The sequence below is a fragment of the Molothrus aeneus genome, chromosome 8 (assembly GCF_037042795.1).
Source record: "Molothrus aeneus isolate 106 chromosome 8, BPBGC_Maene_1.0, whole genome shotgun sequence".
Classification (NCBI taxonomy): domain Eukaryota; kingdom Metazoa; phylum Chordata; class Aves; order Passeriformes; family Icteridae; genus Molothrus; species Molothrus aeneus.
Window position 1 is genome coordinate 4,637,324 of NC_089653.1, and position 26,624 is coordinate 4,663,947.

At 45.8% G+C, this 26,624-nt stretch overlaps 1 protein-coding gene across 5 annotated transcripts in view; it reads right to left on the bottom strand.

Annotated features, from left to right (window-relative positions):
* PCDH15 (protocadherin related 15) overlaps window positions 1–26,624 on the bottom strand; it is a 266,047-nt gene that overhangs the window by 40,642 nt on the left and 198,781 nt on the right. For all 5 annotated transcript variants that reach the window (XM_066555108.1, XM_066555109.1, XM_066555106.1 and 2 more), the window contains 4 exons: window positions 21,960–22,069; window positions 20,604–20,744; window positions 12,739–12,866; window positions 2,053–2,268 (listed from right to left, as the gene is read on the bottom strand). In XM_066555108.1, coding sequence (XP_066411205.1) covers window positions 2,053–2,268; window positions 12,739–12,866; window positions 20,604–20,744; window positions 21,960–22,069 — 595 coding nt within the window. The remainder of the gene's footprint in view (window positions 1–2,052; window positions 2,269–12,738; window positions 12,867–20,603; window positions 20,745–21,959; window positions 22,070–26,624) is intronic.

Here is a 26,624-nt window from a genome sequence, read left to right on the forward strand (position 1 = left end):
CTGACCAGGGGATTTGGCAGACCCTGCTGCTCCCAGAGCTGTGCCAGGCTCTGGGGAAGCATCCTGCTCCCAGCTCTGGACCTTGCTCTGCTCAGCTTCTGCCCAGCATTATCTCTTTGGTGGTGACCTGCCTCTTCTCCCCAGACCTCCTCCCAGTGCAGTCCTATCTTCTTCCCTCACATCTTGTTCTTTGGCATGGGAGTAATTAAATTAATTTTTCTGTTCACTTTTTGAGCTGTTTTGAAAGAAATAACATCTGAGAGCCTGAGCCCCTGACTCCACAGCAGGAAAATCCTGTTAAAATAAAGGGAAGGAATCTCAGTGTATGGATCACACTTGGTGCATAAAATCAGACAATCCCAGAATGGCCTGGGGGGAAGGGACCTTAAAGCCCACCCAGTGCCACCCTTGCCATGGCAGGGACACCTTCCACTGTCCCAGGCTGCTCCCAGCCCCAGTGTCCAGCCTGGCCTTGGGCACTGCCAGGGATGCAGGGGCAGCCCCAGCTGCTCTGGGCACCCTGTGCCAGGGCCTGCCCACCCTGCCAGGGAACAATTCCTCATTCCCAGTATCCCACCTATCCCTGCCATCCCCCTTGTCCTGGCACTCTATCCCTTGAAAATTGCCTCTCTGTATTTCTTGTTGTCTCCTTCAGGCCCTGCAAGGCCCCAGTTTGGTCACCCCAGAGCTTCTCCTCCCCAGGATGAACAATCCCAGCTGTGCCAGCCTTTCCTCCCAGCAGAGCTGCTCCATCCCTCTGCCCATCCTGGTGCCTCCCCTGGGCTCTCTCCAACAGGTCCATGTGCCAGTGTTCTAGGCAGCATGGGGTCTGGAATTGTATCTCCAGCTCCTCCAAGTTGCCAGGCCTTGCTCAGAGCAGCTGGGTGCACTGCTCATCCCTCAGCCAGACATCAGAAAGAAACCTCTATAAATTAATGAGACATCCTTCACTTTCTAATGTTAATGTTGACTCCTTCTGGCTATATTTTAATATCCTATTAGTGTTTAAATTACCTGAGAATGCCCCATCATTTTGGGAGGTCAGGCATGAGGGTGTCATCTTTTATGTTTACTTGGAGAACTCCTGGAGAACTCACCACACCAAGGATTCTGGCTCTCATCTGTATCCTTTGACAGTGTTCCCATGAAGTAGATAATGCACTCCATCCCTTTCACATTATGCTAATATTGAGTCAATCCATCAAGTTTATAGGTTTTAAGGAAATTTAGCTTGGATGGTTTCAGTGCCTGGACTAAGTCAATGTTCTTTGAACAGCACAAAACCACAAGCCTGACACCTAGAGATGGTGACAGTTCTGGAATGCTGCTTTCTCAGGGACTGAAAAGTTCATTCTCAGCTCAAAATTATTCCTTAACATAAGCAACTAAGACAACTTGGACATGACCAAGGGACACAGAATCACGGAATAATTTGGGCTGGAAGGACCTTAAAGCTCATCCAGTGCCACCCCTGCCATGGCAGGGACACCTTCCACTGTCCCAGGCTGCTCCAAGCCCCAGTGTCCAGCCTGGCCTTGGGCACTGCCAGGGATGCAGGGGCAGCCCCAGCTGCTCTGGGCACCCTGTGCCAGGGCCTGCCCACCCTCCCAGGGAACAATTCCTCATTCCCAATGTCCCATCCAGCCCTGCCCTCTGGCACTGGGAAACCATTCCCCATTGTCCTGCCACTCCAGGCCCTTGTCCAAATTCCCTCTCCATGTTTCTGGAAGCTTCTCCAGGTCCTGGAAAGCCACAGTGAGGTCACCCCAAAACTCCTCCTCTCCAGGCCGAACAATCCCAGCTGTGCCAGCCTTTCCTCCCAGCAGAGCTGCTCCATCCCTCTGCCCATCCTGGTGCCTCCTCTGAACTCACTCCTAACAGGTCACAAAATCTTTTGGTTTAAGAAATGAAAAGCTTTATTCCAGTGCCTTCAAAAAATTAAGCACAAGCACCTGATGGCTTTGCTCTAGGTCTGCCTGGAATGAAACTGTCTGCAGGGTTTGAATTTCCTGAGGAATTATTCCATAGTAAGAATCCCTGGCTGATACTTACGAGCACGTCTGCTTTGCTGCTCAGTCCTTTGCCGTAATCGTCGGTGGCAATGACCTGGAACTTGAAATAGGATCTCCTCATGTTTTTGAAGAGCATGGCAGTTTTGATCAGCCCTGTGTAAGCCTCGATCACAAAGCCTTCCTTGCCATCCTTGATGGGGGGAATGATGAGCCTGTATTGCATGGCACTGTAATTCCCAGTGTCCTTATCATCAGCCTAATGGGGAAAAGGAAACAAGCACAGGAAAACAAGGTGAATATGCATGGAAGGAGTCATTAACCTTGTCCTTTAAATAAAGTTACATCTTGGCCCAGCAAATTTCTGCCACTCTGACATTTAAAACATTAGATCCCAGAGCACAGATATGGCTGCTACTTTAAATGCTTCATTTAACTTTGCTGCACTCAGTTTTGCTTTTCCAGCAATTTCTTCCCTTTCTGTTGGCATTAAACTGCTCCAGAAGAAAGAAAATAAAAATTAAAAAGTAGAAAAATATAAGTTGACTTTCAAGTCTGCAACAATACCTAAGAACTGCTTAATTATGAGGAACCTCCACTGCCAAATTCTCATTGAAAAAGAATTATCAAAGAAAAAAATCATCTCAGCAACCCCTGCACAGACTTGCATAAGAATGCCCTTCATATTAGAGGGATGCCTAATAGAATATCCATATTCTGATGAAGCACAGGTATTTTTGGTGCAATCAAGTAACTTTTCTATAAAATAAGGAAGGATTGAGTGGCATTCCTGCAGTGGTGCACAGGGACCTGCTGGGTGCCCCAGTTCAGGACACAGAGCTGTCCTGGCACCGCTGCTGAACTGGATCAGGATGCAGAGCTGGCATCACAACCAGGCAGCCCCAGGAATTGTTATTCCACCTTCCCTGCTCCTGACAGCCCTGTGCAACCCATTCCTGGCCTCTCCAGCCCCATTCCTTCTGCTCCTGTTCAACCTGTATCCAGAGGGAAGTGTTTCCAAGGACCTTGACCGAGCTTTCCTGTGCTCCTTCCAGGGAGCAGCGAGGTGGGAGCTAATTAATGCCTGAGCACTCATTAGTCTTGGTCATGGCCTCAGCATCTGGGATACTTGAGGATCTATCAGCAGGTTTTTATGGAAATATTGGCACTGCTCCTGAGGTCTGTCGCTTGAGCTAATGCTGGAATAAAAACCAGCCTTAACTTTGAAAAGGTGCACGTAAAATCCATGGAAAATCCATACTGTGCCATGACTTAGGAATGAAAAACAATAAGGGTTTGTGTCAGCATCAAGAGTTTGTACAATCATGGAATATCCTGAGCTGGAAGGGATTCACAGGGATCACTGATCCAGCTCCTGTCCCTGCCCAGACACCCCAACAATCCCACCCTGGAGCAGTGTCCAAGCTCTCCTGGAGCTCTGGCAGCCTCGGGGCTGTGCCCATTGCCTGGGCAGCCTGGGCAGTGCCAGCACCCTCTGGGGGAAGAACCTTGCCCTGATCTCCAGCCTGACCCAGCTCCAGCCATTCCCTGGGGTCCTGTCCCTGCCCACAGAGAGCAGAGCTGTTTATGAGACACCACAGCTACTAAAAGAGAATTATCTGTGCAAGGTCATTAAGCCTTCAACAGGGGGCCATTATTCATCATTAATGGCTTCCTCACCAGCACTGAGTAAGTTCTACATGGTGGAAATCGTCCCTTCTGGCTTTTTATTCATTTTCAGATAATTTTTCAGGGAATACCAGCACCAGATAAGCAATCCAGGTACTCAAAGCTGTGTATGCTCCATGGTACTCTAACTCCCATCAGTCCAGATTCCCAGACAGAACCATCCAGCACTTAAAGGATTACATGCAGGCTGGTTTAGCTGGAAAGAACAAGTTTCATTCAGAACAGCTCAAAAAATCAACTCCTGGAATGACACTGGCTGTAACTTGTCACAGACACACAACTGGTTAAATTCCCACCCTCTCTCAATACTTTTCTTTCTTCTAAATTCACAAAGCTTCATCTGGCTCAACTACCAAAAGCATAAATATAAAATGTGTTGGTTTTGTTCTCCAGATCCATAGGGTTTTTTTTAAGGCTTTTAAAACCCAGAGTGCTGCCTCCTGGGTGAGCTCAAACTCCTTTATTAGTGATTTTAAGAAAGATGGAAAGGTTAAAAAGCTTTCTGAAATTTTCTCTGTTCTGTCAGTCAAAAAAGCAAAGATATCAGTGGGCTTTTCCAGAGCATTCCAGTTGGCACAGGGAAATACAACCCTACAACATCCCAGAGCCAGCAGATGGGAGCCTGACAGGTGGAGAGTCAGGACAATTGTTGGCTTTCCACATAAATAAACTGCTGAAGGAAGAAATGAATGTGAAAACACGCTATGTCATAGAATCATGGAATTTTTAACGTTGGAAAACATCCCCAAGATCACCCCAGCCAACCTTTGATTGTCACCTTGCCCATTAAACCACATTGTGCAGTGCCACATCCACTCATTCCTTGGACACATCAAGGGCTGGTGGCTCCACCATTCCATGGACAGCCCCCTTCCAATGCTCTGCCACTCCTTCATGAGGAAACATTTCTAATATCCAACCTGAACTCAAGGAAGTGGCTGGAGAGAAACACCACGTTGATGTTTGGATGGTGAGAAACAAAGACAAAAATTAAAGCAGCACCTCAGCTGTGCCTGGAGTGCCATGACACAGGGAATGGTTTCCCAGTGCCAGAGGGCAGGGCTGGATGGGATATTGGGAATGAGGAATTGTTCCCTGGCAGGGTGGGCAGGCCCTGGCACAGGGTGCCCAGAGCAGCTGGGGCTGCCCCTGGATCCCTGGCAGTGCCCAAGGCCAGGCTGGACTCTGGGGCTGGGAGCAGCCTGGGACAGTGGGAGGTGTCCCTGCCCATGGCAAGGGTGGCACTGGATGGGCTTTAGGATCCCCTTCCAACCCAAACCATTCTGGGAATCCAGGGTAAATTCAGCTCATACAACACAGCTCAGGATGAAGCCATGACCAATCCAGAAAAGTCCTGCCTGGCCAAACCCTCTTGTTTATCCACGCTCAGCTTTGCACGTTGGTAATGGAGCTGGGGGGGGAAAGAAAACCAAAATTCCAGTAAGCCCACATGGCACATGAGGGACCCAGCAGCAGCCACAGGAGCAATGTCTGATCCAGCTCCTTTGGGGACATCCATGAGCAAGCCAAGTTTCCCACTGAGTGCCCAGTGAAGTCCAAAGGCTCCCTAGAGGTGCCCTGGAGAGCAGCAGGACGCCCTTCCAATAAAAAGCCAATTTCTTTGTTAAAATGGATTTATGAGGTTGGTTCAGCTGGGTCAGAAGCCCATCATATTTTTAATATTGGCAAATTGTCTCTCAATAAAATCTACAGCTTTTAATCGTCGCTGCTTTCAATGACACCAGAAATCAATTTCACCTTCAGCATTTCACGCCTGGAGACGTGTGTGACTAAAAACAAACAAAATTTGGATCCAAATTAAGGTATTGATGCTGCAGGCACAGGCATTAAATGAAGTCAGGCCTCCTGCACAAAGCTCAGGGCACTGGAGCTCAGCACTAATGAGATGTTCAAGTCTTGCAGCTGAGTTTAAGGCATTCAACTCCAGTGAAAGAGGCCTTTTGACATCTGAAGCTCACAGCTTGTCAAGTCCTGCAGAGTTCAGGTGCCTCGAGCTGGTGGACAGGCTCTGAGCTAATTGTCACCAGTTCTGGGAGCTCAGTGCCACCCCAGAGCCATCAGCAGCCCCAGCATCATCACAGCTCAAGCTCTTTCCACATCCACCCAGAGATGAGCAAACAGGTGCCAAACAGTCTGGAAAATGATCAGATTCCAGCTTCAAATATTTAACTTTGTTGTTTGCATTCCCCCCTTTTTCTGCTCTTTGGATCAAACCTAAGGACACTGGCTTGGCAGGACCAGAAGAGAGAGCTTGTGAGCTGCTCCCAGGAACCTCCCAAACTTCTCTAATCCTAGGAAGGATGTTTGCTATGCCTGTAATTTGTCCTGAAGGTAAATATTTTTGACACTTCATTAGGAAGAGATCTATGACATCTCAAGAGTTGCATTATGACTGTCAGAGAAGAGAAAGACCTGCACTTAATCTTAATATTCCAGCAGCATATCTGCCTTTTGTTCTGCACAAGAAATACAGATGTCTCCTAAATCCTGCTGTGATTGAGGGCTGATAAATATGGATGATCTCAGGAATTACCAGGACAAATTCCAGCCTCCTGTGATTGAGTGGAGGTGTGCCCACACAGGCAGTTGGGTCAGGATTCCAGCCCTTTGCCATCCCCTCCCACAGACAGGGCACAAATCCTGGGGTGCTCCCCCAGACCAACACCAAAGCAATGAGGATATTTTTACTCAGAGGGTGCCCAGAGCAGCTGGGGCTGCCCCTGGATCCCCTGGCAGTGCCCAAGGCCAGGCTGGATTTTGGGGCTTGGAGCAGCCTGGGACAGTGGAAGGTGTCCCTGCCATGGCAGGGGTGGCACTGGATGGGTTTAAAGCTCCTTTCCAACCCAAACCATCCTGTTGTCTCAGTGATCAACTCATTCTTTTTTTCTCCTTTGCAAGAAGGTCCAACAAATGATGCCTTTAAAGCATAAATTAATTAATCTCTGGCTCCATGTAACTGCACAAGCACAGCTTTGATGGCAGGACACCCAGGCTGCTGTGACAGCAGCATTGACCCTGTCACCAAAAGCCACCAGTGGCATGTTTGGGACGAGCATAAAAATTATCACTAACTCCTGAGGCTGCATTATCAATGATGATCCCAGTTTTTAGCATTATCAGCCTGAGCTAAACCCAGATTTGCTGCTCAGAGTGCAATGCAGTTGTTAATTTGAAATGTTCCCCACCTCCCTCCCAGGGTCACCCTTACCCACAGGCCCGAGGCTGCTAAGGGGGCATGGAAAATGGCAGGATTGGGATTGGGACTGGGCTGCTGAGGGTTTTTCTCCCCCTTCCTAGCAGATGGCAGCTCCAATGTTCCCAATTAGTGGCTGGCACATAAAGCAGCTTTTAGAACCAGACTGTTTTTGCCAGTAGGAATTTCCAGATTGTCGCAGATTTCCAGTTCTGATGGCACAGCTGCAACTGGTCTGTTTTAGGGAAGGTTTCTGGGTGTTCTACGGACACCTAAGCCTGGAAATTTGGGGTAGCCATTGCAATTTTCCTTTATTTCCTGTATTTCTTCACTTCCATGCTCTTTTACACCCTCATCTGGGCTCAAGCCCTTTGGAACTCCTGCTCCTCACCTTGGTTTGTCACTGGCTGCCTCAGGAATTTGAAACCTTGATTTTAAAAAATATTTATATGCATATTAAACTTATATTTAACATAAAATATTCCAAATATAATACATCAATGTATAATATATCAATATATAATATATCAATATATAATATATCAATATATCTCTATTATGGCATATTGATGGTTATTTTCATATATTTATTAATATTCATGTTGATATTCATATTACTTTGAATTTATATGTCAATTTATAGATGAATTTATATATCAATTTATATTTCTTCACTACACCACTGGTACTGATCACTGCCCAGCTCACTCCCAATACCCCCAGTGCCAGGAATTTTTTAAGAAACACAGGTAGGAAGAAATCAGGTGAGAGGGAATTGCTCACTTTGTCCTCCAGTGGTGGCTAAATCCTCCCAGGTGCCAAAGGAAACCCAGATTCCTTTTGGCAGGCTGTCTCATGGGAAAAGGTGCTGAATAAGAGGGGTTCCCAAAGCTGGGTTTTGAAACAAATAATTGGAAAAATGGATTTTATTGTTATTTTTCTTTGGCCAATAGCAGCTAGTGCTTGATAGAATAACTTTGTGTCTGTTTGAGAGGAAGTAAAGGCCACACACATGGATTTCCTCCATGGGATGGGAATGATCCAGGTACATTCCCCACTCCCAGCCCCTCCAGGAGCCTTGACTCAGGAAGGCACATGCAGGACCAGCAGTCTTCAAAATGCCCTCAAACAACAAAGTAATTGAAATAATCTTCAATTACATGGGAAAAAAATCCCAAAAGGTAGGGAATTCTCTGATTGTGCCAGAGGAAAATAATACAAAAGTAAGGGAGCTTAGAGTAAAAAGTCCAAAAAGCCAAAAAAAGCAGGAATATGATTTTTGAAGGAAAAATGCCTGGCATTCCGGTAATATTTGTCTTAGCAGGGCACACAGCTTTTTTGGGGGCCAGATGTTCCAGCAGCTGGAGGCTGTGCTGTTGTCACTGCAATGAGCTTTCCAATGAGATCTTTACTCCTACCAAGCATCTTGTCTCCCTGCTCTGGGATCCATAAATCACATTTTAAGGAAGGAAAGGTTGTGACTGGCAAAGCAGTTCAGTTTTGTGCATGAGTCGTGCAACAGCCAAAGGAGGGATGAGCCAAATGTTGCCCTGAAAGCTCTCCTGGATGCCCAAGGTGGAATCTCTAGAATTCCAGAACTTGCCACTCTGTAGATTCCCTTGTCATCTCAAGGGAAAGGAAATATCAAAAGAAATCTACAGGTTGTAGGCACAGATAGGAAAAAAAAAATATGGAGATTTAATAACAGATCTTAAAAAAAACCCCAAAAAAACAAAAAACAATTTTGGTATTCTCTTCGTATCCAGGCATTTTAACTGTTTCTTTTATCAATTATTTTAGCTCATTATGGGATCTCTAAGATACTTTTGAGGTGAGGAAAAGAGGAATTCCTGCTTCCCTGTGTGTCCTCAGGGCCAGAACCTGCAGCCTAAAATGGCTTTGGTTTATTTTGCTCTCTTCTGTTGAGATATTCCAAGGATATTCGATATTCAAAGGAAATAAAGGATAAAGTTCCATGAAAAAATCTGATCAGAAAGGGCAAAGAGCACAGGAAAATATTGTAAGAATCAAAGCATTTCCATCAAATACAGCCAATTCCAGAGCCTTGGATTCACTGGCATTATTTAGGCAAGATTCTTTCCCTGCAAACATTTTCAGGACAAAAACACTTTTATAAACTGAGCAGGAATTCAGACAATTCTCTTTCTTCACTAGAATGAGGACCTCTGATATTTCCTCATTTAAATCTGTAATAATTCAATAATTTAATAAATAAAGGAAGAAAAGCAGAGGTTAATACTGTTAATATTTAAAAAGCGAGAACTAATAACATTCCATTATAGGGAAAAGCCAATTCCTGCTGGTAATTTCCCTAAAGATTCTTTTGTGGGTTTGTTTCCTGAGGCAGAATGAAAATATTGTGTTTGGGGCTCAAGGAAGCCTGGTTGGAAGTCTGAGGGGGAGCAACAGGAGTTCCATGAAAATACCAGTGAAAAACAAAATAATTCTAATACAAGGAAACACGAAGCAAAGATCAAGGCACAGAATTCATAATTAGAGGCTATGCATGTTACATCTGGTTTTAATTAGAATATTCCTAATGAAAAGCAGAAAACAGTCTTTAATTAAGGAAATGGGCTCTCAAATACATTGGAAATTCTGGGTAAAAAATGGGAATTGCAAAGAAGGGGAATTCAAGCAGCAAGGAGCAAATCCTTTGCTAAAAATTGCCATTTTATTCAAATATATCCCTTTTTCTTTCTTGGAGCATCACCACCTCCCAGCTCTCAGAGGCCACTGCTCATAATCCAATCAGACCCATAGAGAATAATTCATGTGGTTTATCACTCCCCAAATTAATTCTGATTAAAAATGACTTTTGGAGAATGATTTGTGGTATTCTTCTGAGCTAAAGCATCCTTTTTATCTACTTAAAGGAATCTTACTATGAATCTGGAGCAAAGCAGCTCATTATCCTCCTCTAAAAGGCTTTTATACTCAAATTAATGTATTTAAGAGGATGCTGCTGGCAGCAAACCCAATGACCTTAGAGAGCTGGGAGAAACTCCATAGGATTGGCCTTGGTATATATCAACTATTTGGATGCTGAGAGAAGTTTTTATCCAACATTTTATTGGTCTATTTGTTTCTAAGTTCAGTTTGTGTGGAAGATTATGGACTCAGGATTAGTTTTCTTCTCTCCCTTTTTTTTAATTTTTTAAATTTTAATTTCTTTTTGGTGTTTGATTATTTTTATTATTTGTGCAATTTTGTTCAAGGCAGAGTAGAGCATGACTGAAGCAAGTGAAGCATCTGAATGTTCAGTGGTGTATTTGTGATCAATTGATCCAAAACTGATCTACATCAACTACTCTATTAATAATTAAAGACTGCAGTCTTTAATTATTCCCATAAGTTATCATGTCCTGTTAAAGAAGAACTAATGGTGGGAATTTTGGGTTGTTTTTGGAAGCTGTAGTTTTGCAACTTGCCACTTGAAATGCTGGGAGAGTTGGGATTGGCCAGCCTGGACAAGAGAAGCCCTGGGAGGACTTTGGAGCCCCTTCCAGGGCCTAAAGGGGCTCCAGGAGAGCTGGAGAGGGAATTTGGGAAAGGGATGGAGGGACAGGACACAGGGAACGGCTTCCCAGTGCCAGAGGGCAGGGCTGGATGGGATATTGGGAATGAGGAATTGTTCCCTGGCAGGGTGGGCAGGCCCTGGCACAGGGTGCCCAGAGCAGCTGGGGCTGCCCCTGGATCCCTGGCAGTGCCCAAGGCCAGGCTGGAGCAGCCTGGGACAGTGGAAGGTGTCCCTGCCATGGCAGGGGTGGGATGGATGGGATTTAATGTCCCCTCCCACCCAAACCACCCCAGGATTCTCTGGTTCCAATATCCCATGTTTGGGGCTCATCAAGGCTGTTGTCAGTGCCAACAATAATAATAAGATACTGAGAAAATCAATTTCTTCTCAAAATCACTCAAATGATGTGAAAGAAACTGAGCAACTGTTAATGAACGCAGAATATGAAAGCAAATGCATGAAAAACACCTCCTAAGAACCTGAATTTCCCTCTGGAATCCAAACCTGAATAATTTCTACAGTGCAAGCTCTGCGTGTACTTTATCAATGTTCGCCTAAATTTCAGCTTGGAAAGCTGCTCATTTCATTCTACTCCTCAAGAACAGACATTCATTCGATTAATTATTCTTAAACCAGGCTGGAATGGGGATTGTGTTTAACTAACAGAGCAATTACTTTTGCTTTCTAAAGGCCAGGAAAAAAGGTAACAAGCACACTGACTGCTGCAAATGCTCCGTCCTACAACAATAAATCCCAGCCTGATCCTCTGCAACAAAAGTACTTCTTAATTATTTCTAATTTTACTTTCACTAAACACACAATTATGTTTAATGCCATCCACTAATACCAACTCCTGGCTTAGGCCTCATTCCATTTTGTGCCAGCAAAACCAGGGAGGATTGGAACAGAAAAAGCTTAAAGACACAAAATTGACATTTTTTTTTGCTCCTTCTTTGTGGACTGATCACACGTTTTGAGTCAAATGTTTCTGAAGGGTAAAAGCAGATTCCACTCAGCACCTCAAAATTTCCCTTTTCTCCACCTATTTCTTATCCCCCTGACTGACACACAAATACCTGTGCCTAAGAAATCCTCTGGGAAAACCAGGAAGGATTTCACAGCCTGTCCACATCTCGTGGGACGACTCCAAATGTGTTTTGACATTTGTGCCTCATGATTCATTTGCTTTCACACGAGGAACAAAACGTTCCTTTCCCTAAATTACTTTGCCTTCCAGAGTTTTTTATCTGTTCCAGTGCCTCTGTCCTCTTATCTCTCTCCACAATTCCCTGGAAGGAGGATGGAGTCAGGTGGGGATGACTCAAGGGACAGGAGGAGAGGCAACAGCCTTGAGTTGTTCCAGTGGAGGTGTGGATTGAATAATTGGAAGAATTTATTCACAGAAAGGGTGGTTAGGCATTGACCAGGTAAGTGGTGCAGTCACCATCCCTGGAATTGTCCCAAAATGTCTGGAAGTGGTGCCTGGGGACATTTTTGGTGGTGACCACAGTGGTGCTGGTGGATGGTTGGACTTGATGGTCTTTTTCAACCTTAAAGATTCCATGATTCTTCAAGAGTTCTAAAGTTCATGGATTTGACATGATTCTTGGATTTGCCGCCATTTTTGGATTCCTAATTTTGATGACATAGAAGCTTCCCAATTCCCCACTTCTCTGCCATTTCTGGGCTTATTTTGGGAAGGACTCTCATGAAACCAACAAAAAAACCCCCAGACAGGAACAACTTTATTAAGCTCTGACCCTTTTATCATTCCTGGTGCTCTAAATACATAATTTATTTGTTTTATTGGAAAAAAATGAGTTTTTACTCTTGGCTATTAATATCTGATGTGAATTGTAGTCTGTATATTATATTTCCATTATTTTTCTCTCTTTAAAGATAACAAGAAAACCCCCAACTCTATGGATGGGTAATTTTATGTCCACTTTCCTCCCAGTGCAGACCTAACGTCGCTGGATTTCCCCTTTACATCCTAAACAAGGTACCACCAAAATAAAAAAAAAAAACTTCAGGAGAAAACTGGCATTGAACATAAACCAAATATTTAAATACTAACAGATCTAAAATGAGAGCTACAAACCGGCATGAGACACAAGCTGACTACAAACAAAACCTGGGTTTTAACTCAAAATCATCCTTGTGCCAATATCAACCATTCAGCAGCTTTAGAAGATGCAAATTACAAAATTTCCTGGAAAAATCAAACCAGTGAGTACAAAATTTCCCTCTGTAAGTGAAGGTTATCACAAAAACTTCAGCCTTACCTTCACTTTAAGCACAGAAGAAAACATTCTGGCATCTTCAGACACCCCTCCAATGTACATTTTTTTGGTAAACACGGGTGCATGGTCATTTTCATCCTTCACCTCAACAAAGACCTTGGCTGTATTACCTAAAAGAGGGAAGGAAAAGGGAAAATAGAATATTTTGCAATAATTTGTAACATCTCTTAGCATTCATGCATTTACAACTCAGGGAGATCATGTAAAATGAGTATAAGGATAATAAAATAAAAATAAATCCCTGAGACAGCATAGAATGCTAAAAATTGATAATCCCAGAATATTTGAGGCTGGAAAATCCCTGCCAGCCCATGGAGTGCCAGCTGTGCCCAGTGCCCACCTTGTCCCCAGCCCAGAGCACTGAGTGCCACCTCCAGCCCTTGCTGGGACACCTGCAGGGCTGGGCACTGCAAAGCTCCCTGGGCAGCCCCTGCCAAGGCCTGAGCACCCTTTGCATGCAGAAATTGCTGCTGCTGTCCAAGCTGAGCCTCCCCTGGCCCAGCTTGAGGCCCTTTGCCCTTGTCCTGTCCCTGTTCCCTGGCAGCACAGCCCAGCCCCCCCTGGCTGTCCCCTCCTGGCAGGGAGTTGTGCAGAGCCACAAGGGCCCCCTGAGCCTCCTTTGCTCCAGGCTCAGCCCCTGCCCAGCTCCCTCAGCCCCTCCTGGGGCTCCAGCCCCTTCCCCAGCTCAGTTTAGGGATCCCTATCACACCTTGGTTTCAAGGCTTTTGATCCCATTAAATACCCACAGGTGTCACAAAGAGCTCATTAACAGCAGCTCTGCACCTTGCTTTGTCTATTTTCATTATTCCTACTGCCATGCAAATATTTAATGGCTGATTCAGTCCTGGTGTCTGTAAATTCATAAATGGTCACACAGTGTCCTGGCTCAGCAGCCTCAACACTCAATTAATTTCCTGTGTTAATTGAAATCATCCCCAATCCTGTTCTCCTCCCAAACCTGGCCTGGCCCAGGGGAACTCCACCAGCATTGCCTCCCCTGAGAGGCTCAACACAAAACACCAGAGCCTCAACACAAAACACCAGGGACTCAACACAAAACACCTGAGACTCAACACAAAACCCTACTGTTAATTTGGTTTTATTAAAGAGTTCCTGCTCCAGCCCGTTGAGCAATAAACATCTCCATCCTTCTGCAAGGGGGAAAACATCCAGCAAAAACCACGGACCCGGTGCCAAACAGATTCCACTGTGCAGTAATCTCCACCAACATCTGCTTCCCTCTTTCAGAATTGTATCATCCAGAAAGATTGCTGGAAATGATGATATCCAGTTCATTAAAACCACATTTGCAAGTGATAAATTGCCTCCTTTCTGAGCTGGTCTTCCCAGCTCCTTTCAGTGCCAGGATAATTTCAGTGTTGCACAGGTGCCACTGATCTGAGTTACTTGTTCAAGGCAGGCTCTTAAGAAAAGGCTTAGGAGCTGTATGTTTAGGGGAGGAAAATGATATTTCAGAATATTTCTGACATGGCCAAAGTCATATTCTGCCTATCTGATGGTCCAGCTGATGGGAAACAAATGATGGCTTCATAAATGGAAGTGAAATGTGAAAAAAACCCTGTGGGGTTCTTCAGTGTGGAAAGAAGAGGGAAAAAAAGAAAGTAAAGAAAGAAAAGGAAATTACACTGATTGTCAAATCTCTTTCTTCTGAAATCAGATCCTTAATGTCTCTGGCTGCAATACCAAACTATGGTAGGAAAATGAGTTTCCCAGGCAGACTTTCCCTCTGTAGCTCCACCCTTCAGGGAAGAAGGTGGCATTAAAAGCAGGATTATGTGTGGACCTTGCCCTGCTGAGCCTACAACCAGTGCTATCACTGGCTGCCACCAGTTTGGTGCTGGGAGGAAGATCCTGATTTCATCCATGCAAGTGGGATCAGGTGCTGGCTCACCTGCACTGGTTCTCTCTAATTCAAATTAAACATCATTTGCATATTGCTCACTTTTGTCGTGTCAGGCCAGTGTGGGTGAGGTGGCTGAGCCTTGTGCAAAGTCTGACTTGCAATTTGCTTAACTCCCCATTTGTTTAATTTGCTGGCAGCTCAGAGAGCTGCCAAAAGGCTGATTTGTTTAGCAAAGGGTGAATGCTTTGAGAATGGAGAAATGGAAGTTATTACATTAAGCACAAAGCAAATTAAATACCCTCCATATCCACAGGCCAACATTAGGACTGTCACCACTGAATATCTACCTGCATTTCAGCTTCCTGCCTGATTTCTGGCCAGAGTCCTTCATTCCAGCAGGTGGAGTGGGAAGAGGCATCTGTGAGCTCCTCCCCATCCCACCTCTGGATCCAGTTCCACAGCTGGCTGCAGGAAAGGCCTCTCCACCAGCTACAGAAGCTGCCTTCCCCTCACAGTGGAATTCTCACTAAAATCCCTCAGCAGCAGCTCTGCCATGTGGGGAAGGTCATGCCAGACCCTTTCCCATGGGGATTTTTCCCAGTCACAGTGGAATTCTCACTAAAATCCCTCAGCAGCAGCTCTGCCATGTGGGGAAGGTCATGCCAGACCCTTTCCCATGGGGATTTTTCCTAGCCCCTCTGCTTGATTCAGGAATATTCCCTGCACAGGGGCTCTGGTGCTCCCAAATCCACCACTCCTGCACTCCCAGCCTGATGGAAAAGGCCACCAGTGAACTGCACTCTTAGAGAGTCTGGTCTAGACTCTGTCATTAGACTCCTTTTTCCTTCCTATTCCAATTTTTACCTGCTTTTCTAAATGCTGGGTGTGGCTCAGACTCTCTTTGTGAGGACAGTGATCATCACAGGCTGTCACTATTCACATTCACCTTCCAGAGGGGAAATTTGTACTCCCATATATGTAAAACCTCCCATCTCTGGTGTTCTAAGTCTGGAATCCAGCTCCAGTTACTTTCTTTCTTCATGAATTCCAGGAGTTGAAAGCAGGATTTACTCCTTGGTGGCAATTCTTGTGAGACCTCCCAGAATCCAGGTATAAAAATCTTGTAACCTATGACTGTGCTGCCTAAAGAGCAGAACAAAAAGCATCTTGCCATGGACAAAGCAGCACAGGCTGCCAAGGTGGCCAAAAAGAGGCAAGAAAATTGATTTCAGTGGTACCTCAGTCTCCTGCAAGGTTCCTTTTTCCTCTTTTTCTCCAGCCCCTTGGAGATGAGCTGCAGTGCACAGAAAATACAGAACTGCAGCTGCTTCTAAGTCATCCTCAGCTTACAGGAACCAGCTAAACAATCACTGCCAAGAGTTTTGGATCTTTCAGCTTCTATGGTTTGCATAAGGGGAGTGAAAACACCTGAAAGCTGCTCTAAAGCAAAGCTGAGGAACCTCTGAAACACCTGAAAGCTGCTCTAAAGCAAAGCTGAGGAACCTCTGAAACACCTAAAATGAGCAGACCATGGATAAGTAACACAGAAAACAAACCCAACAAAAAATACTGGGTCACCAGGGTGTGCTAGAATTTCATTCCCACAAGTTTTTCCCAAACATCCTTGTTGAAAGTTCTTTTCCAGTCTCCCCATCTAAAAATGTGCCAGATCCATGTGAGCCTATGCATTCTTGCCAGGCTGCAGAAATGAAGCTGAACTAAAGCAAAGATTTTTGGACACTGGGACAGCATCAAGGACGTTTTTGAGTGTTCCCAGGTGAGTTTTACTCAGTGCTTTCACCAGCAGCACTGCACTTGCCTTCTGCAACATTCCAACCCAGCCATGGATACAGCTGCTCTTCAGGCATGGGTGATTCTCACATAAATCCCTGCGTCTCCAAAAGCAATTCTGCAGGAGCAGATTTTCAAAGAACCTTTCCAAAGTTCATCTGAATCCAGCTGGGAGGGAGAATTGTGATTGGCCAGGGTTTAGGAGCACTTTGCTTTACTCCTGCCTTACAATTGCGTGGAGCAGGCTCTGTGCTTTGGCAGGTGAGCTGTGCTGAACTGCAGCTGGGCTCCAGCTCATATTCCTGCATTTGGCAGGACCAAGCAGGAATCAGCACTGAATATTTTTCAGTGGCATTTAGATCTAAACGAGCCCATAAAGACTGAAGAAGATCATCATGTGCTGTCACTGCTCGAGAGAGTGCAAAAAGAAGCAAACAGCGACGTGTTTGGAGCAGCCCAGACCCGAGGTCTGATTTAAATCCATATAAAACCTCTTTTTCTAACAAATAATGACCTGAGTGGGAGCTCAGGTTTTGTGCAGCCTCTCTAAAATGCACTGCTCTGCTGCCCAAAGAAATTGGAAGTTTGTCCCAGGCTCCCCCAGAGCTGTGAGGCAGCAGGATCAGCTCTCCTGGCTCTGCTTGCATTGGGTCCATCTGTCACAACTCCTGGATTTGGGAACTGCCAGAGCAGCCAACTTGGAAAGCACTGCCAGCACCAACTTTTGCAACTAAAAACATAAGGCTGCTTTACTGTTACATCAACACCACGGGGACACAGAATTCATGCTCATATTTAACAGAGTGGAATCATCATTCCCAATTACTATGAAGCAGCTGCAGAATTTTAGTTGTAAAACTCCCATTTCCATTTTATTCCCAAAGGGGCTTTTGGGTTTAGAAAAGCAAAACTGAAGGAGACAGGACTGTTGCCTCACCCCCAGCCCCCAGAGGAAAGCCCTGCTCACAGCTGGGTTCAGCAGAGCCAGGACAGTGCCTTTGTACTTTGTACCCCAGCCCTGGGGGTGCCAAAGGTGCCAAACAGTTCTACCTGACTGGATACAATGTGGAAATAAGCAATGGAAAGGTGATTTTGTTTTCTAATCTTCTGACAGCAAGATAAAAACCCTGTCTAACATGGTCCTGTCATAGAATCATCCAGGTTGGAAAGGACCTCCAAGACCATGAAGTATGACCTGTGACCAATCTCCACCTTGTCACCCAGTCAATTAATTCCTCTTAAAAACAGGAAAAGCCATCATGAGGTTCTGTCATTATCTTTGTATCTCTAGGAATGTGAAATCACAGAATCCCAGGATGGTTTGGGTTGGAAGGAACCTTAAAGCCCATCCAGTGCCACCCCTGCCATGGCAGGGACACCTTCCACTATCCCAGGCTGCTCCAAGCCCCAGAGTCCAACCTGGTCTTGGACAATTCCAGGGATCCAGGGGCAGCCACAGCTGCTCTGGACATGCCCAGCAATGCTTTGGTTCTACAACTGGGACCAGGTTGAATTGGGAGGTAAAAGCTTCTCATTGCCCTTCCTTGTCCACCCTGCTCCCATGCTCTTTGTCCCTTTCTCTTTGCTGCTCCCTCTGCTTCCACACAAATCCTTCTGCTCCTCCTATCCCTGACCTTCTCACCTCAAGGAGCATCAAGTCCAGCTCCTGACCCTGCACAGGACAGTCCCAAAATCCCACCCTGTGCCTGAGAGCATTGTCCAAACTCCATTAATATTGAAGGTCCTTCAGGGCTCAGCATCATCAGAATCCTCAAGAAGAACTCCAAGCTTTTTAACACATCATCATCCAACCCAGCTCACCTTCCACTCAAATGAAGTAAAACAACACAGTAATTTCATATCATGAAGTTTCAGTTAAAGTAACTCCTTTAATGAGTTTGGCTCTGCTGAAAACAAGAATGTGACTTTGCATGATTTAGCATCATCTATGAAACCCCCAGTTTAAGTCACCAATTTGATGTTCTTATACTCCAAAGGACATCTCAATTTACTTTCTCTCCTCATATATTTATTCAATTATTGCCCCACTATCATCTGGCACCATCACTGAATGACAAGCTCAGTTACACTTAATGCACTTTCACTTTTCCCCTGCACAGACAGAAACTCCAGCTCCTATTTCTCCATAATTATTTCCTATAATACCATGACTGAAAACAATTTGATACCCAGCCTCTGAGCTTTGTGACATTCAGGCCTGTGTGGTGGCTGAGCAGTTTGTCAGGGCTGTGTTATTTGCAGAACCCCAGGGTCCCTGAGGCTGGAAAATCCCTGCCAGCCCATGGACTCCACCCTGTGCCCAGTGCCCACCTTGTGCCCAGCCCAGAGCCCTGAGTGCCACCTCCAGCCCTTGCTGGGACACCTGCAGGGCTGGGCACTGCAAAGCTCCCTGGGCAGCCCCTGCCAAGGCCTGAGCACCCTTTGCATGCAGGAATTGCTGCTGCTGTCCAAGCTGAGCCTCCCCTGGCCCAGCTTGAGGCCCTTTGCCCTTGTCCTGTCCCTGTTCCCTGGCAGCACAGCCCGGCCCCCCCTGGCTGTCCCCTCCTGGCAGGGAGTTGTGCAGAGCCACAAGGGCCCCCTGAGCCTCCTTTGCTCCAGGCTCAGCCCCTGCCCAGCTCCCTCAGCCTCTCCTGGGGCTCCAGACCCTTCCCCAGCTCCGTTCCCTGCCCTGGACACGCTCAATGTGTGTTTTGAAGTGAGTGGCCCAGAAATCCCTGCAGTTCAAGAGTAGGTCACCAACAAATTTCAGAACAAATTCCACAGATTAAGGGGTATCCAAGACCAGAAGTGGCAGCAGGTCACTGCCAGTGGGTGTCACAGCTCTGTATTAATTCAGTGTTGTATAATCCTTGGGCTGTGCACTCCAAGTCACCCAGCTCCAAATGATTCATCAGTTCAACCTCAGCAAAGCCCACAGTGATGTGTTAATTGTGCCCCATCTCCTCCCACTGCAGCTCATCAATTCACTGCCCTGAAACTCAGAGGTAGTGTTTAACCTGATGAAAATTCCTCAAAAATAAACAAAATGCCAAGAAAATGGAAAAGAATTCATTGTATAAACGCTGGAATCAAATCCAGACATCAAGGGATCTCCATCACGAAGTCATAAGTGATTCAGCTGGCCAGACACTACTAAAGTATTTTATATATTTATTTTAATCAAATTCCTTAGCCATGCCTGCAGCACAGTGTACATTCTAAGGAACAGATGTGCTGTATACTCATGGAGAACCAAAGGCACCCAGCTTGTGCTCCTTTAAGCTGGCCTGAAGTCAAACCCCAATCATTATCAAGCATTCCTGAATAAAGCAATTCAGCCATCACTTTTTCTGAAGGGCTGCTCCCTTGGGAGAGCTGCTCTAGTGCAGAGTGTGAGTCAGAAGAGGGAATGGAGGGAAGGACCTGCTGACTGCCTTGTGCCTTCAGCCCTGTCAGGAAGGCTTGGAGAAAGCTGTGTGCTGCAGGGATGGGAGCCTCATCTGCTTGCTGGGTATTCCTTGGCTGTATTTTTATGGTAATAACCTTACCTGGATTTCTCCCAGGCTCAAGAAAAAGCAGGCAGCTCTGGCAGGTACATCCTTGGCAGTGGCTAAACCTGCACAGGACCTCACCCTGCTCTTAACAAAGCCAGGTTCCTGACCACTGATTAACCCTGATGTGTCACACACTCCACACACTCAATTCTTACTCAAGGAAAAAGAAATATCCAGGATAATCCAGGTTCAAAATCTCAAAATCTCCTACTGGTTCTGTGGGTAGCACTGGAAAGATGAAGGTATTGGAACCCTAGTGTCTCAGGGCATCCTCAAGGTTTAGGGCATGTTCCCAAATATTTGAGCACCTTCAACTAACACAGAATCCCAGAATGGTTTGGGTTGCAAAGGATCTTCAAACCCACCCAGTGCCACCCTCACCATGGGCAGGGACACCTTCCACTGCCCCAGGCTGCTCCCAGCCCCAGTGTCCAAGCTGGCCTTGGGCACTGCAGCCACAGCTTCTGTGGCCAAGTCAGCCTGACAGATCCAAAAATGCACCATGGGCTGTGATCCCATCATCACCATCACCCCCCTAAAACACAGCAAGGTCCCTGGAGAGCAATTTCAGCCTTTTCAGCAAACACCAGCGACATCTGTATGAAAAAGATGGCAAAGGAAGTATTTTTGACACTTACTTTTGGAGGGGACCCTCAGGTTGGACCTCACCACCTGCAGGGAGTCTGCCTGCACTCGGAGCTCGTAACTTTGGACACGTTCATAGTCCAGAGGCTTCTTCAAAGAGATCACTCCTGTTCTGTTGTTAATGGCAAACACATCTGGAAGCCAGCAAAAACACAGGAATTTTATGAGATGCATAAACAGGGATTTTCAGTGCCTAATGCTTTTATTTTGGGGATGACACAGTTCTCTGACACTGCCAAGGAAGTCGTTCCCTCCTTGCCTCCTTCCCTCAGGTTTGGAAAACCCCACCTAGCTCATCTTTGAAGATATTTTTAAGCAGCAGAGTGGCTTGATCTGCCCTGCTACTGGAATAACCAACCCAGCATCACAGAACCATGGAATATCCTGAGCTGGAAGGGACCCAAAGGATCAGGGAGTAAAACTCCCTGCACAGATGTGTTTTGAGTATAAATGGAAAGATGGGACAAGACACAGAGCCCACTCTCAAAAAAGGGAGGATGGGATGGGGAATTCTTTACATCCCTCCCAATAATTCTGTGTTATTTTGTCAAGGTTTCCAGGTGGAACACAGAGAGTATCCCAGCAGGATGTTTTGTTTGGATATCAAGCTCTAATCCAATATTTGTTACAGCACGGCCGAGTCTATAATCCCTTAAATCAGATTTTTAAGCATGTCAATTCCATCAAAGCTATTTATGTTTGTATTTTGATGTGTCATGGACTCACACTATGTGGCATCCATGGGAATTTTCACACCAGTGAGAAATATTTTCCTGTAATTTTTCTAATTAATCTGATCGTTAGTTTATCTCCAAAGGCTTGGTAATGATAGATACAGAAACATAGAATGGTTTGGGTGGGAAGGGATCTTAAAGTGCATCCATTCCACTCCTGCCATGGCAGGGACACCTCCCACTGTCCCAGGCTGCTCCCAGCCCCAGTGTCCAGCCTGGCCTTGGGCACTGCCAGGGATGCAGGGGCAGCCCCAGCTGCTCTGGGCACCCTGTGCCAGGGCCTGCCCACCCTGCCAGGGAACAATTCCTCATTCCCAATGTCCCATCTAAACTTCTCTGTTCCAGCCTGAAGCCATTCCCCCTTACCGCATTCTTTACAAAAAATGCCTCTCCAGGTTTCTTGTCAGTCCCTTCCAGCCCTTGAATTCCTTCCTGCTTGTCCAGATGAGGTGGGATTTCACCTCCATGACCTGAGAGCTCTTCTCCAACCTCAATTATTCTGTGATTCACCTCAGCAGCTTTACTTCTCCACAATTTCCAGTAGATCTCTGGTTCCCCATTTCCACAAGACTGAAATGCTAATATCAATATGAATATGAATATGATGGCACTTACCCTCTTCATTCCCTGACACGATGGAGTACACCACTGTCTGGTTCAAGGCGGCCGCGGTGACAACGGTGACCACGGTTCCCTTCGGGGCACTTTCACTCACTGGGGGAGGCCTGCAGAGTGGGACACAAGGATTTGTGTTACATTCCTGAGCAGCAGATTATTGACACTTATTCCTCAGGTTAGTATGGCCTCCATCTATCAGGCTGCCAGAGGATCTGTTACGAGGGAAAATCACATTAAAAAGGAAAATGTTTAACCTTTGAGAATGCAAAAGTCACTGAGAAGTCAATAGACAAGAGATGGCAACCTAAAGATGTAATGATTCTTGGATCTGAGAAGTGGGAAAGCAGGGAATAATGAGAAAGAAAAACCACCACAGCCTGATAAATTGGAAGTAAAAGACAAAATAGATCTTTTCTATATATATTTTATATAAATCTGTAGATCTCTTTTATAATAGATCTTGAATATATTCAAGTCTACTAAGAAAACTCAGAAATCTGTCAGAAAACAACTCAGGAAAATTCATTCATGAGTAAAATTCCATGCCTTAAACAGGAACCAATTTGGGGCCACCTCTATGGGAATTTCCACTCTTCACAAATAACAAAAAATTTTCCTGCCAACACATTTTGGTACCAAAAATCCAGGATGCTTTTCAGGAAATGAACTGCAATCCAAGGCTACCCAAGCTCTGTGAGGGTGGGCAGGCCCTGGCACAGGGTGCCCAGAGCAGCTGGGGCTGCCCCTGGATCCCTGGCAGTGCCCAAGGCCAGGCTGGACACTGGGGCTTGGAGCAGCCTGGGACAGTGGGAGGTGTCCCTGACATTGCAGGGGTGGGAATGGATGGGCTTTGAGGCCCTTTGAACCCAAACCATTCCATGATTCTGAGCTGTTGTCTTTAAATCAGCAATCCAAACAATTTCAAGAAGTGAGAGGCTTAAGCTCATCTCAAATCCTCCCCCTCAGATTTTCCTCATGGCAAGCAGTGGTTGAATTCATGCTTCAAACTCTTCAAAATCCATTTAAAAGGAAGTTTTGACAGTCATCTATGAATGTAGATGGGGTTTTTTAAAGTATTATGCAGATGTTTTCAATTTTTAAAAATTACACTCATTCAATAGATAACAAAATATACACCAGATGAGGATCTGCTCAGAGAAGCTCCTGAGTTTGAAGATCAGTTGTGCACTGATCTTCAAAATTCTGGACAGAATCTACAGCTGCTTCTTTCCAGGGAATATCATGGAGGTATTCAGAAGGCCAAATGGCACCTGGGGACATGGCCTGGTGGTGGCCTTGGCAGTGCTGGAGTAACAGTTTGATTGGATGATCCCAGGGTCTTTTCAGGCCTAAATAATTCTGTGATTCCATGAATATTCCATCACTGTCCCCTGTCATTTTCCAGGTGGTTTTCAAATCCTCCAACCCACAGCACATTCTCCCATTCTAAGGGCAGGGAATGGGCACAGCCCCAAGGCTGCCAGAGGTCCAGGAGTGATGGGACAGGGTGGGATTGCTGGGGTGTCTGGGCAGGGCCAGGAGCTGGGATCAATAATCCTTGTGTGCCCCTTACAACTCAGGATATTCCATGATTATATCAAAGTTGGAACCCCAGGACACAATCCCAGCTATTGAACCGAACCTTCTCCCACCAAGAAGTGGCCAATCTTCTCTTGAAGTCTGCCTTACAAACATTTCTTTGGAATCAATATTACTCTGAACTTCCAAAAAATTTAGGGATAATGAATATATGGAATTAAGTTTTGGATCATGCAATATAACAGCGATCTCCTCTTTTTTTTCACTGATGGAAAAATCCCCTTTTACCCAAACCCACATGCACAGAGCAGATCCCTCTGCTCCCACTGTTCTGCATCAGTGGTTGGAATAAAATTGCTCAATTTATTAAGCTCTTAAACCATTGCTATGAAAAGCTTTTTAAGGTGCATTTAACCAATGCAAATGCTAATCTTAGGGATTAAAAAGATGCCAAAAGGCAGGGAAAGACAGGGGGAAAAGCCTTACAAAGCTGGAAGCATTTAAAGCTGGAGTTCTTTTGATGAGGTCAGAGAGGAAAATGCCATTTTTATGCTGCATTATAGATGATTTTGTTTTCTTTGTCTTCTGAAGGTGTGGGAGTGTTACAAAATACCCTACATTTCATTCCCAGCACAATTCCAGGATATTTCTGCAGTGGGAATGACCTTATAGCTCCCTCTGCCAGTGCTGAATCCAAGGGATTGACAAATCAATAATAATTAGTGAGAGGTTTTGTGTTTGCTCTGGAGGGAGGGGAAGAACAGCACCCCCCACTCCCCCCCATGATAATTGCACTGATTTCATTCCCTTCTTTTCATTCCAGGGATTGTGAACCTTCAGGAGCAATGCATCAGCTGCTGTAAAACACCCAGCTCATCCCTTCAGAGCATTCCTCTGGACTGTGGAGAAGCAAAGCAGCAAAAGATGAGCATCCAACTTCCCATATCCTGCTCTTTATCCTGTGCTTCCAGCTCTAATAACCTTTGTAAGGGAATAAACTCCTTATTTTCCAATGTTTGAATGGCTAAGATGAATAATGGTGCTTTTTTCCCCCCTGACATATTATTTGAAGGTGTTTTAGGGCACAGGCAAAGGTGTTGTAATGCCATTATTTTGCATCACTGGATGATAAAAGCTGGAATTTTCGTGGGAAGAGGAAAGCATGAGAATCCAGCCCAAACCACCCAGAAAAGGATAAGAAAACCCCTGTGGGAGTGGAAGGGAAGGGAATGGGAATTTCTGTGAGCTCAACACCACTGGGGGCCAGGGAGGGTGAAGGGATTGGTTTGTCAGTGTCACCCAGGGTGGGGTTGGTGTGTCACTGTCACCAGGGTGGGGTTGGTGTGTCACTGTCACCCAAGCAGGGTTGGTGTGTCACTGTCACCCAGGCGGGGTTGGTGTGTCACTGTCACCTGGGTGGGGTTGGTGTGTCACTGTCACCCAGGCGGGGTTGGTGTGTCACTGTCACCTGGGTGGGGTTGGTGTGTCACTGTCACCCGAGCAGGGTTGGTGTGTCACTGTCACCCAAGCAGGGTTGGTGTGTCACTGTCACCTGAGCGGGGTTGGTGTGTCACTGTCACCCAGGCGGGGTTGGTGTGTCACTGTCACCTGAGCGGGGTTGGTGTGTCACTGTCACCCAGGTGTGTCTCTGCCTTCCACCCCACTGCTGACTCCATGGAACCAGAGTTGTTAAGGATGGAAAAGCCCTCCAAGACCATCAAGGCCAACCATGAACCAGCACCACCCTGCTCACCACCAACCATGGCCCCAAGTGCCACATCCACACAGTTTATCAACACCTGCAGGGCTGGGCACTGCAAAGCTCCCTGGGCAGCCCCTGCCAAGGCCTGAGCACCCTTTGCATGCAGAAATTGCTGCTGCTGTCCAAGCTGAGCCTCCCCTGGCCCAGCTTGAGGCCCTTTGCCCTTGTCCTGTCCCTGTTCCCTGGCAGCACAGCCCGGCCCCCCTGGCTGTCCCCTCCTGGCAGGGAGTTGTGCAGAGCCACAAGGGCCCCCTGAGCCTCCTTTGCTCCAGGCTCAGCCCCTTCCCAGCTCCCTCAGCCCCTCCTGGGGCTCCAGCCCCTTCCCCAGCTCCGTTCCCTGCCCTGGAATTGCTCTGAAATATTTGAAACATTTTCAATGAAATGGTTCTTTCTGAACTTCTGAACTGCCCACCTTCTCAAACCTGTGATTTTTGATTCCTTCCCAAAACTGCCATGCCCAGGATCCACATCCATCCCATCCCTGGATGTGAGAATGTCCCTTGCAATAAATGTTAAAATCCACCTACATCCCACAAATCTCAGGGATAAACCTCAACTAAGACCCACTTTAGTCCCCATCCCACCTCAGCCTTATCCAGAGTTTTAATCTCCCCTTCTCCACACAGCCGCCCTTTGACCATGACAACTTTAATTTACTTCATCCATTTCTAATCTTATTTTCTTCCATGACCATCACAGCAATGTGGCATTTAGGCACTTTAACTTTTCCACAGGAATAATAAATGATATTTTGGGAGTATCCAGGGTGGGATGGAGACCAGAAGAGACCTCGTTGATTTCTTTGAGTATGAAACCACAAAATGTGTTTGTCCCTCAGAAAATAAACAAAGCAACCACAAAGAAGAGCAGGATTAAAATAAAGACATTATTTGTGCACAAAAATACTGAAAATAAATACAATTTTTTAAAAAAAATCACTGAATTTGCTATATCTTAATTATCTGTGTCTTGATTAGAGTGGGAAAGGGACACTGAGCACATCACAAACACATTGCAGGGCACAACTACTGGAAGTGTCCAAGTGAAATTTTAACTTTTCCTCTCTACTTTTCTGGTTCTTCTTTTTCCCTGTGCTAAACACATCACTCCAGCCCTTTTTCAATTTGCCTGATAGCCAATATGCTTTAAATTCACCATGAAACTTGTCTATCTCCAAAAGCATGAATGCGAGATTTAATAAAAAATTAAATTTCAAACCAGCAAACCCAACAATAATTTGGAAAATTGGTTTAGAGCTGAAGCTTAATAGTGGGATGTGAATGGACTCCATATGAGCAACTTCAGTTGCCTCTACTTTGTGGACTTTGTATTTTATATCTACTTACATAGAATTATTATAA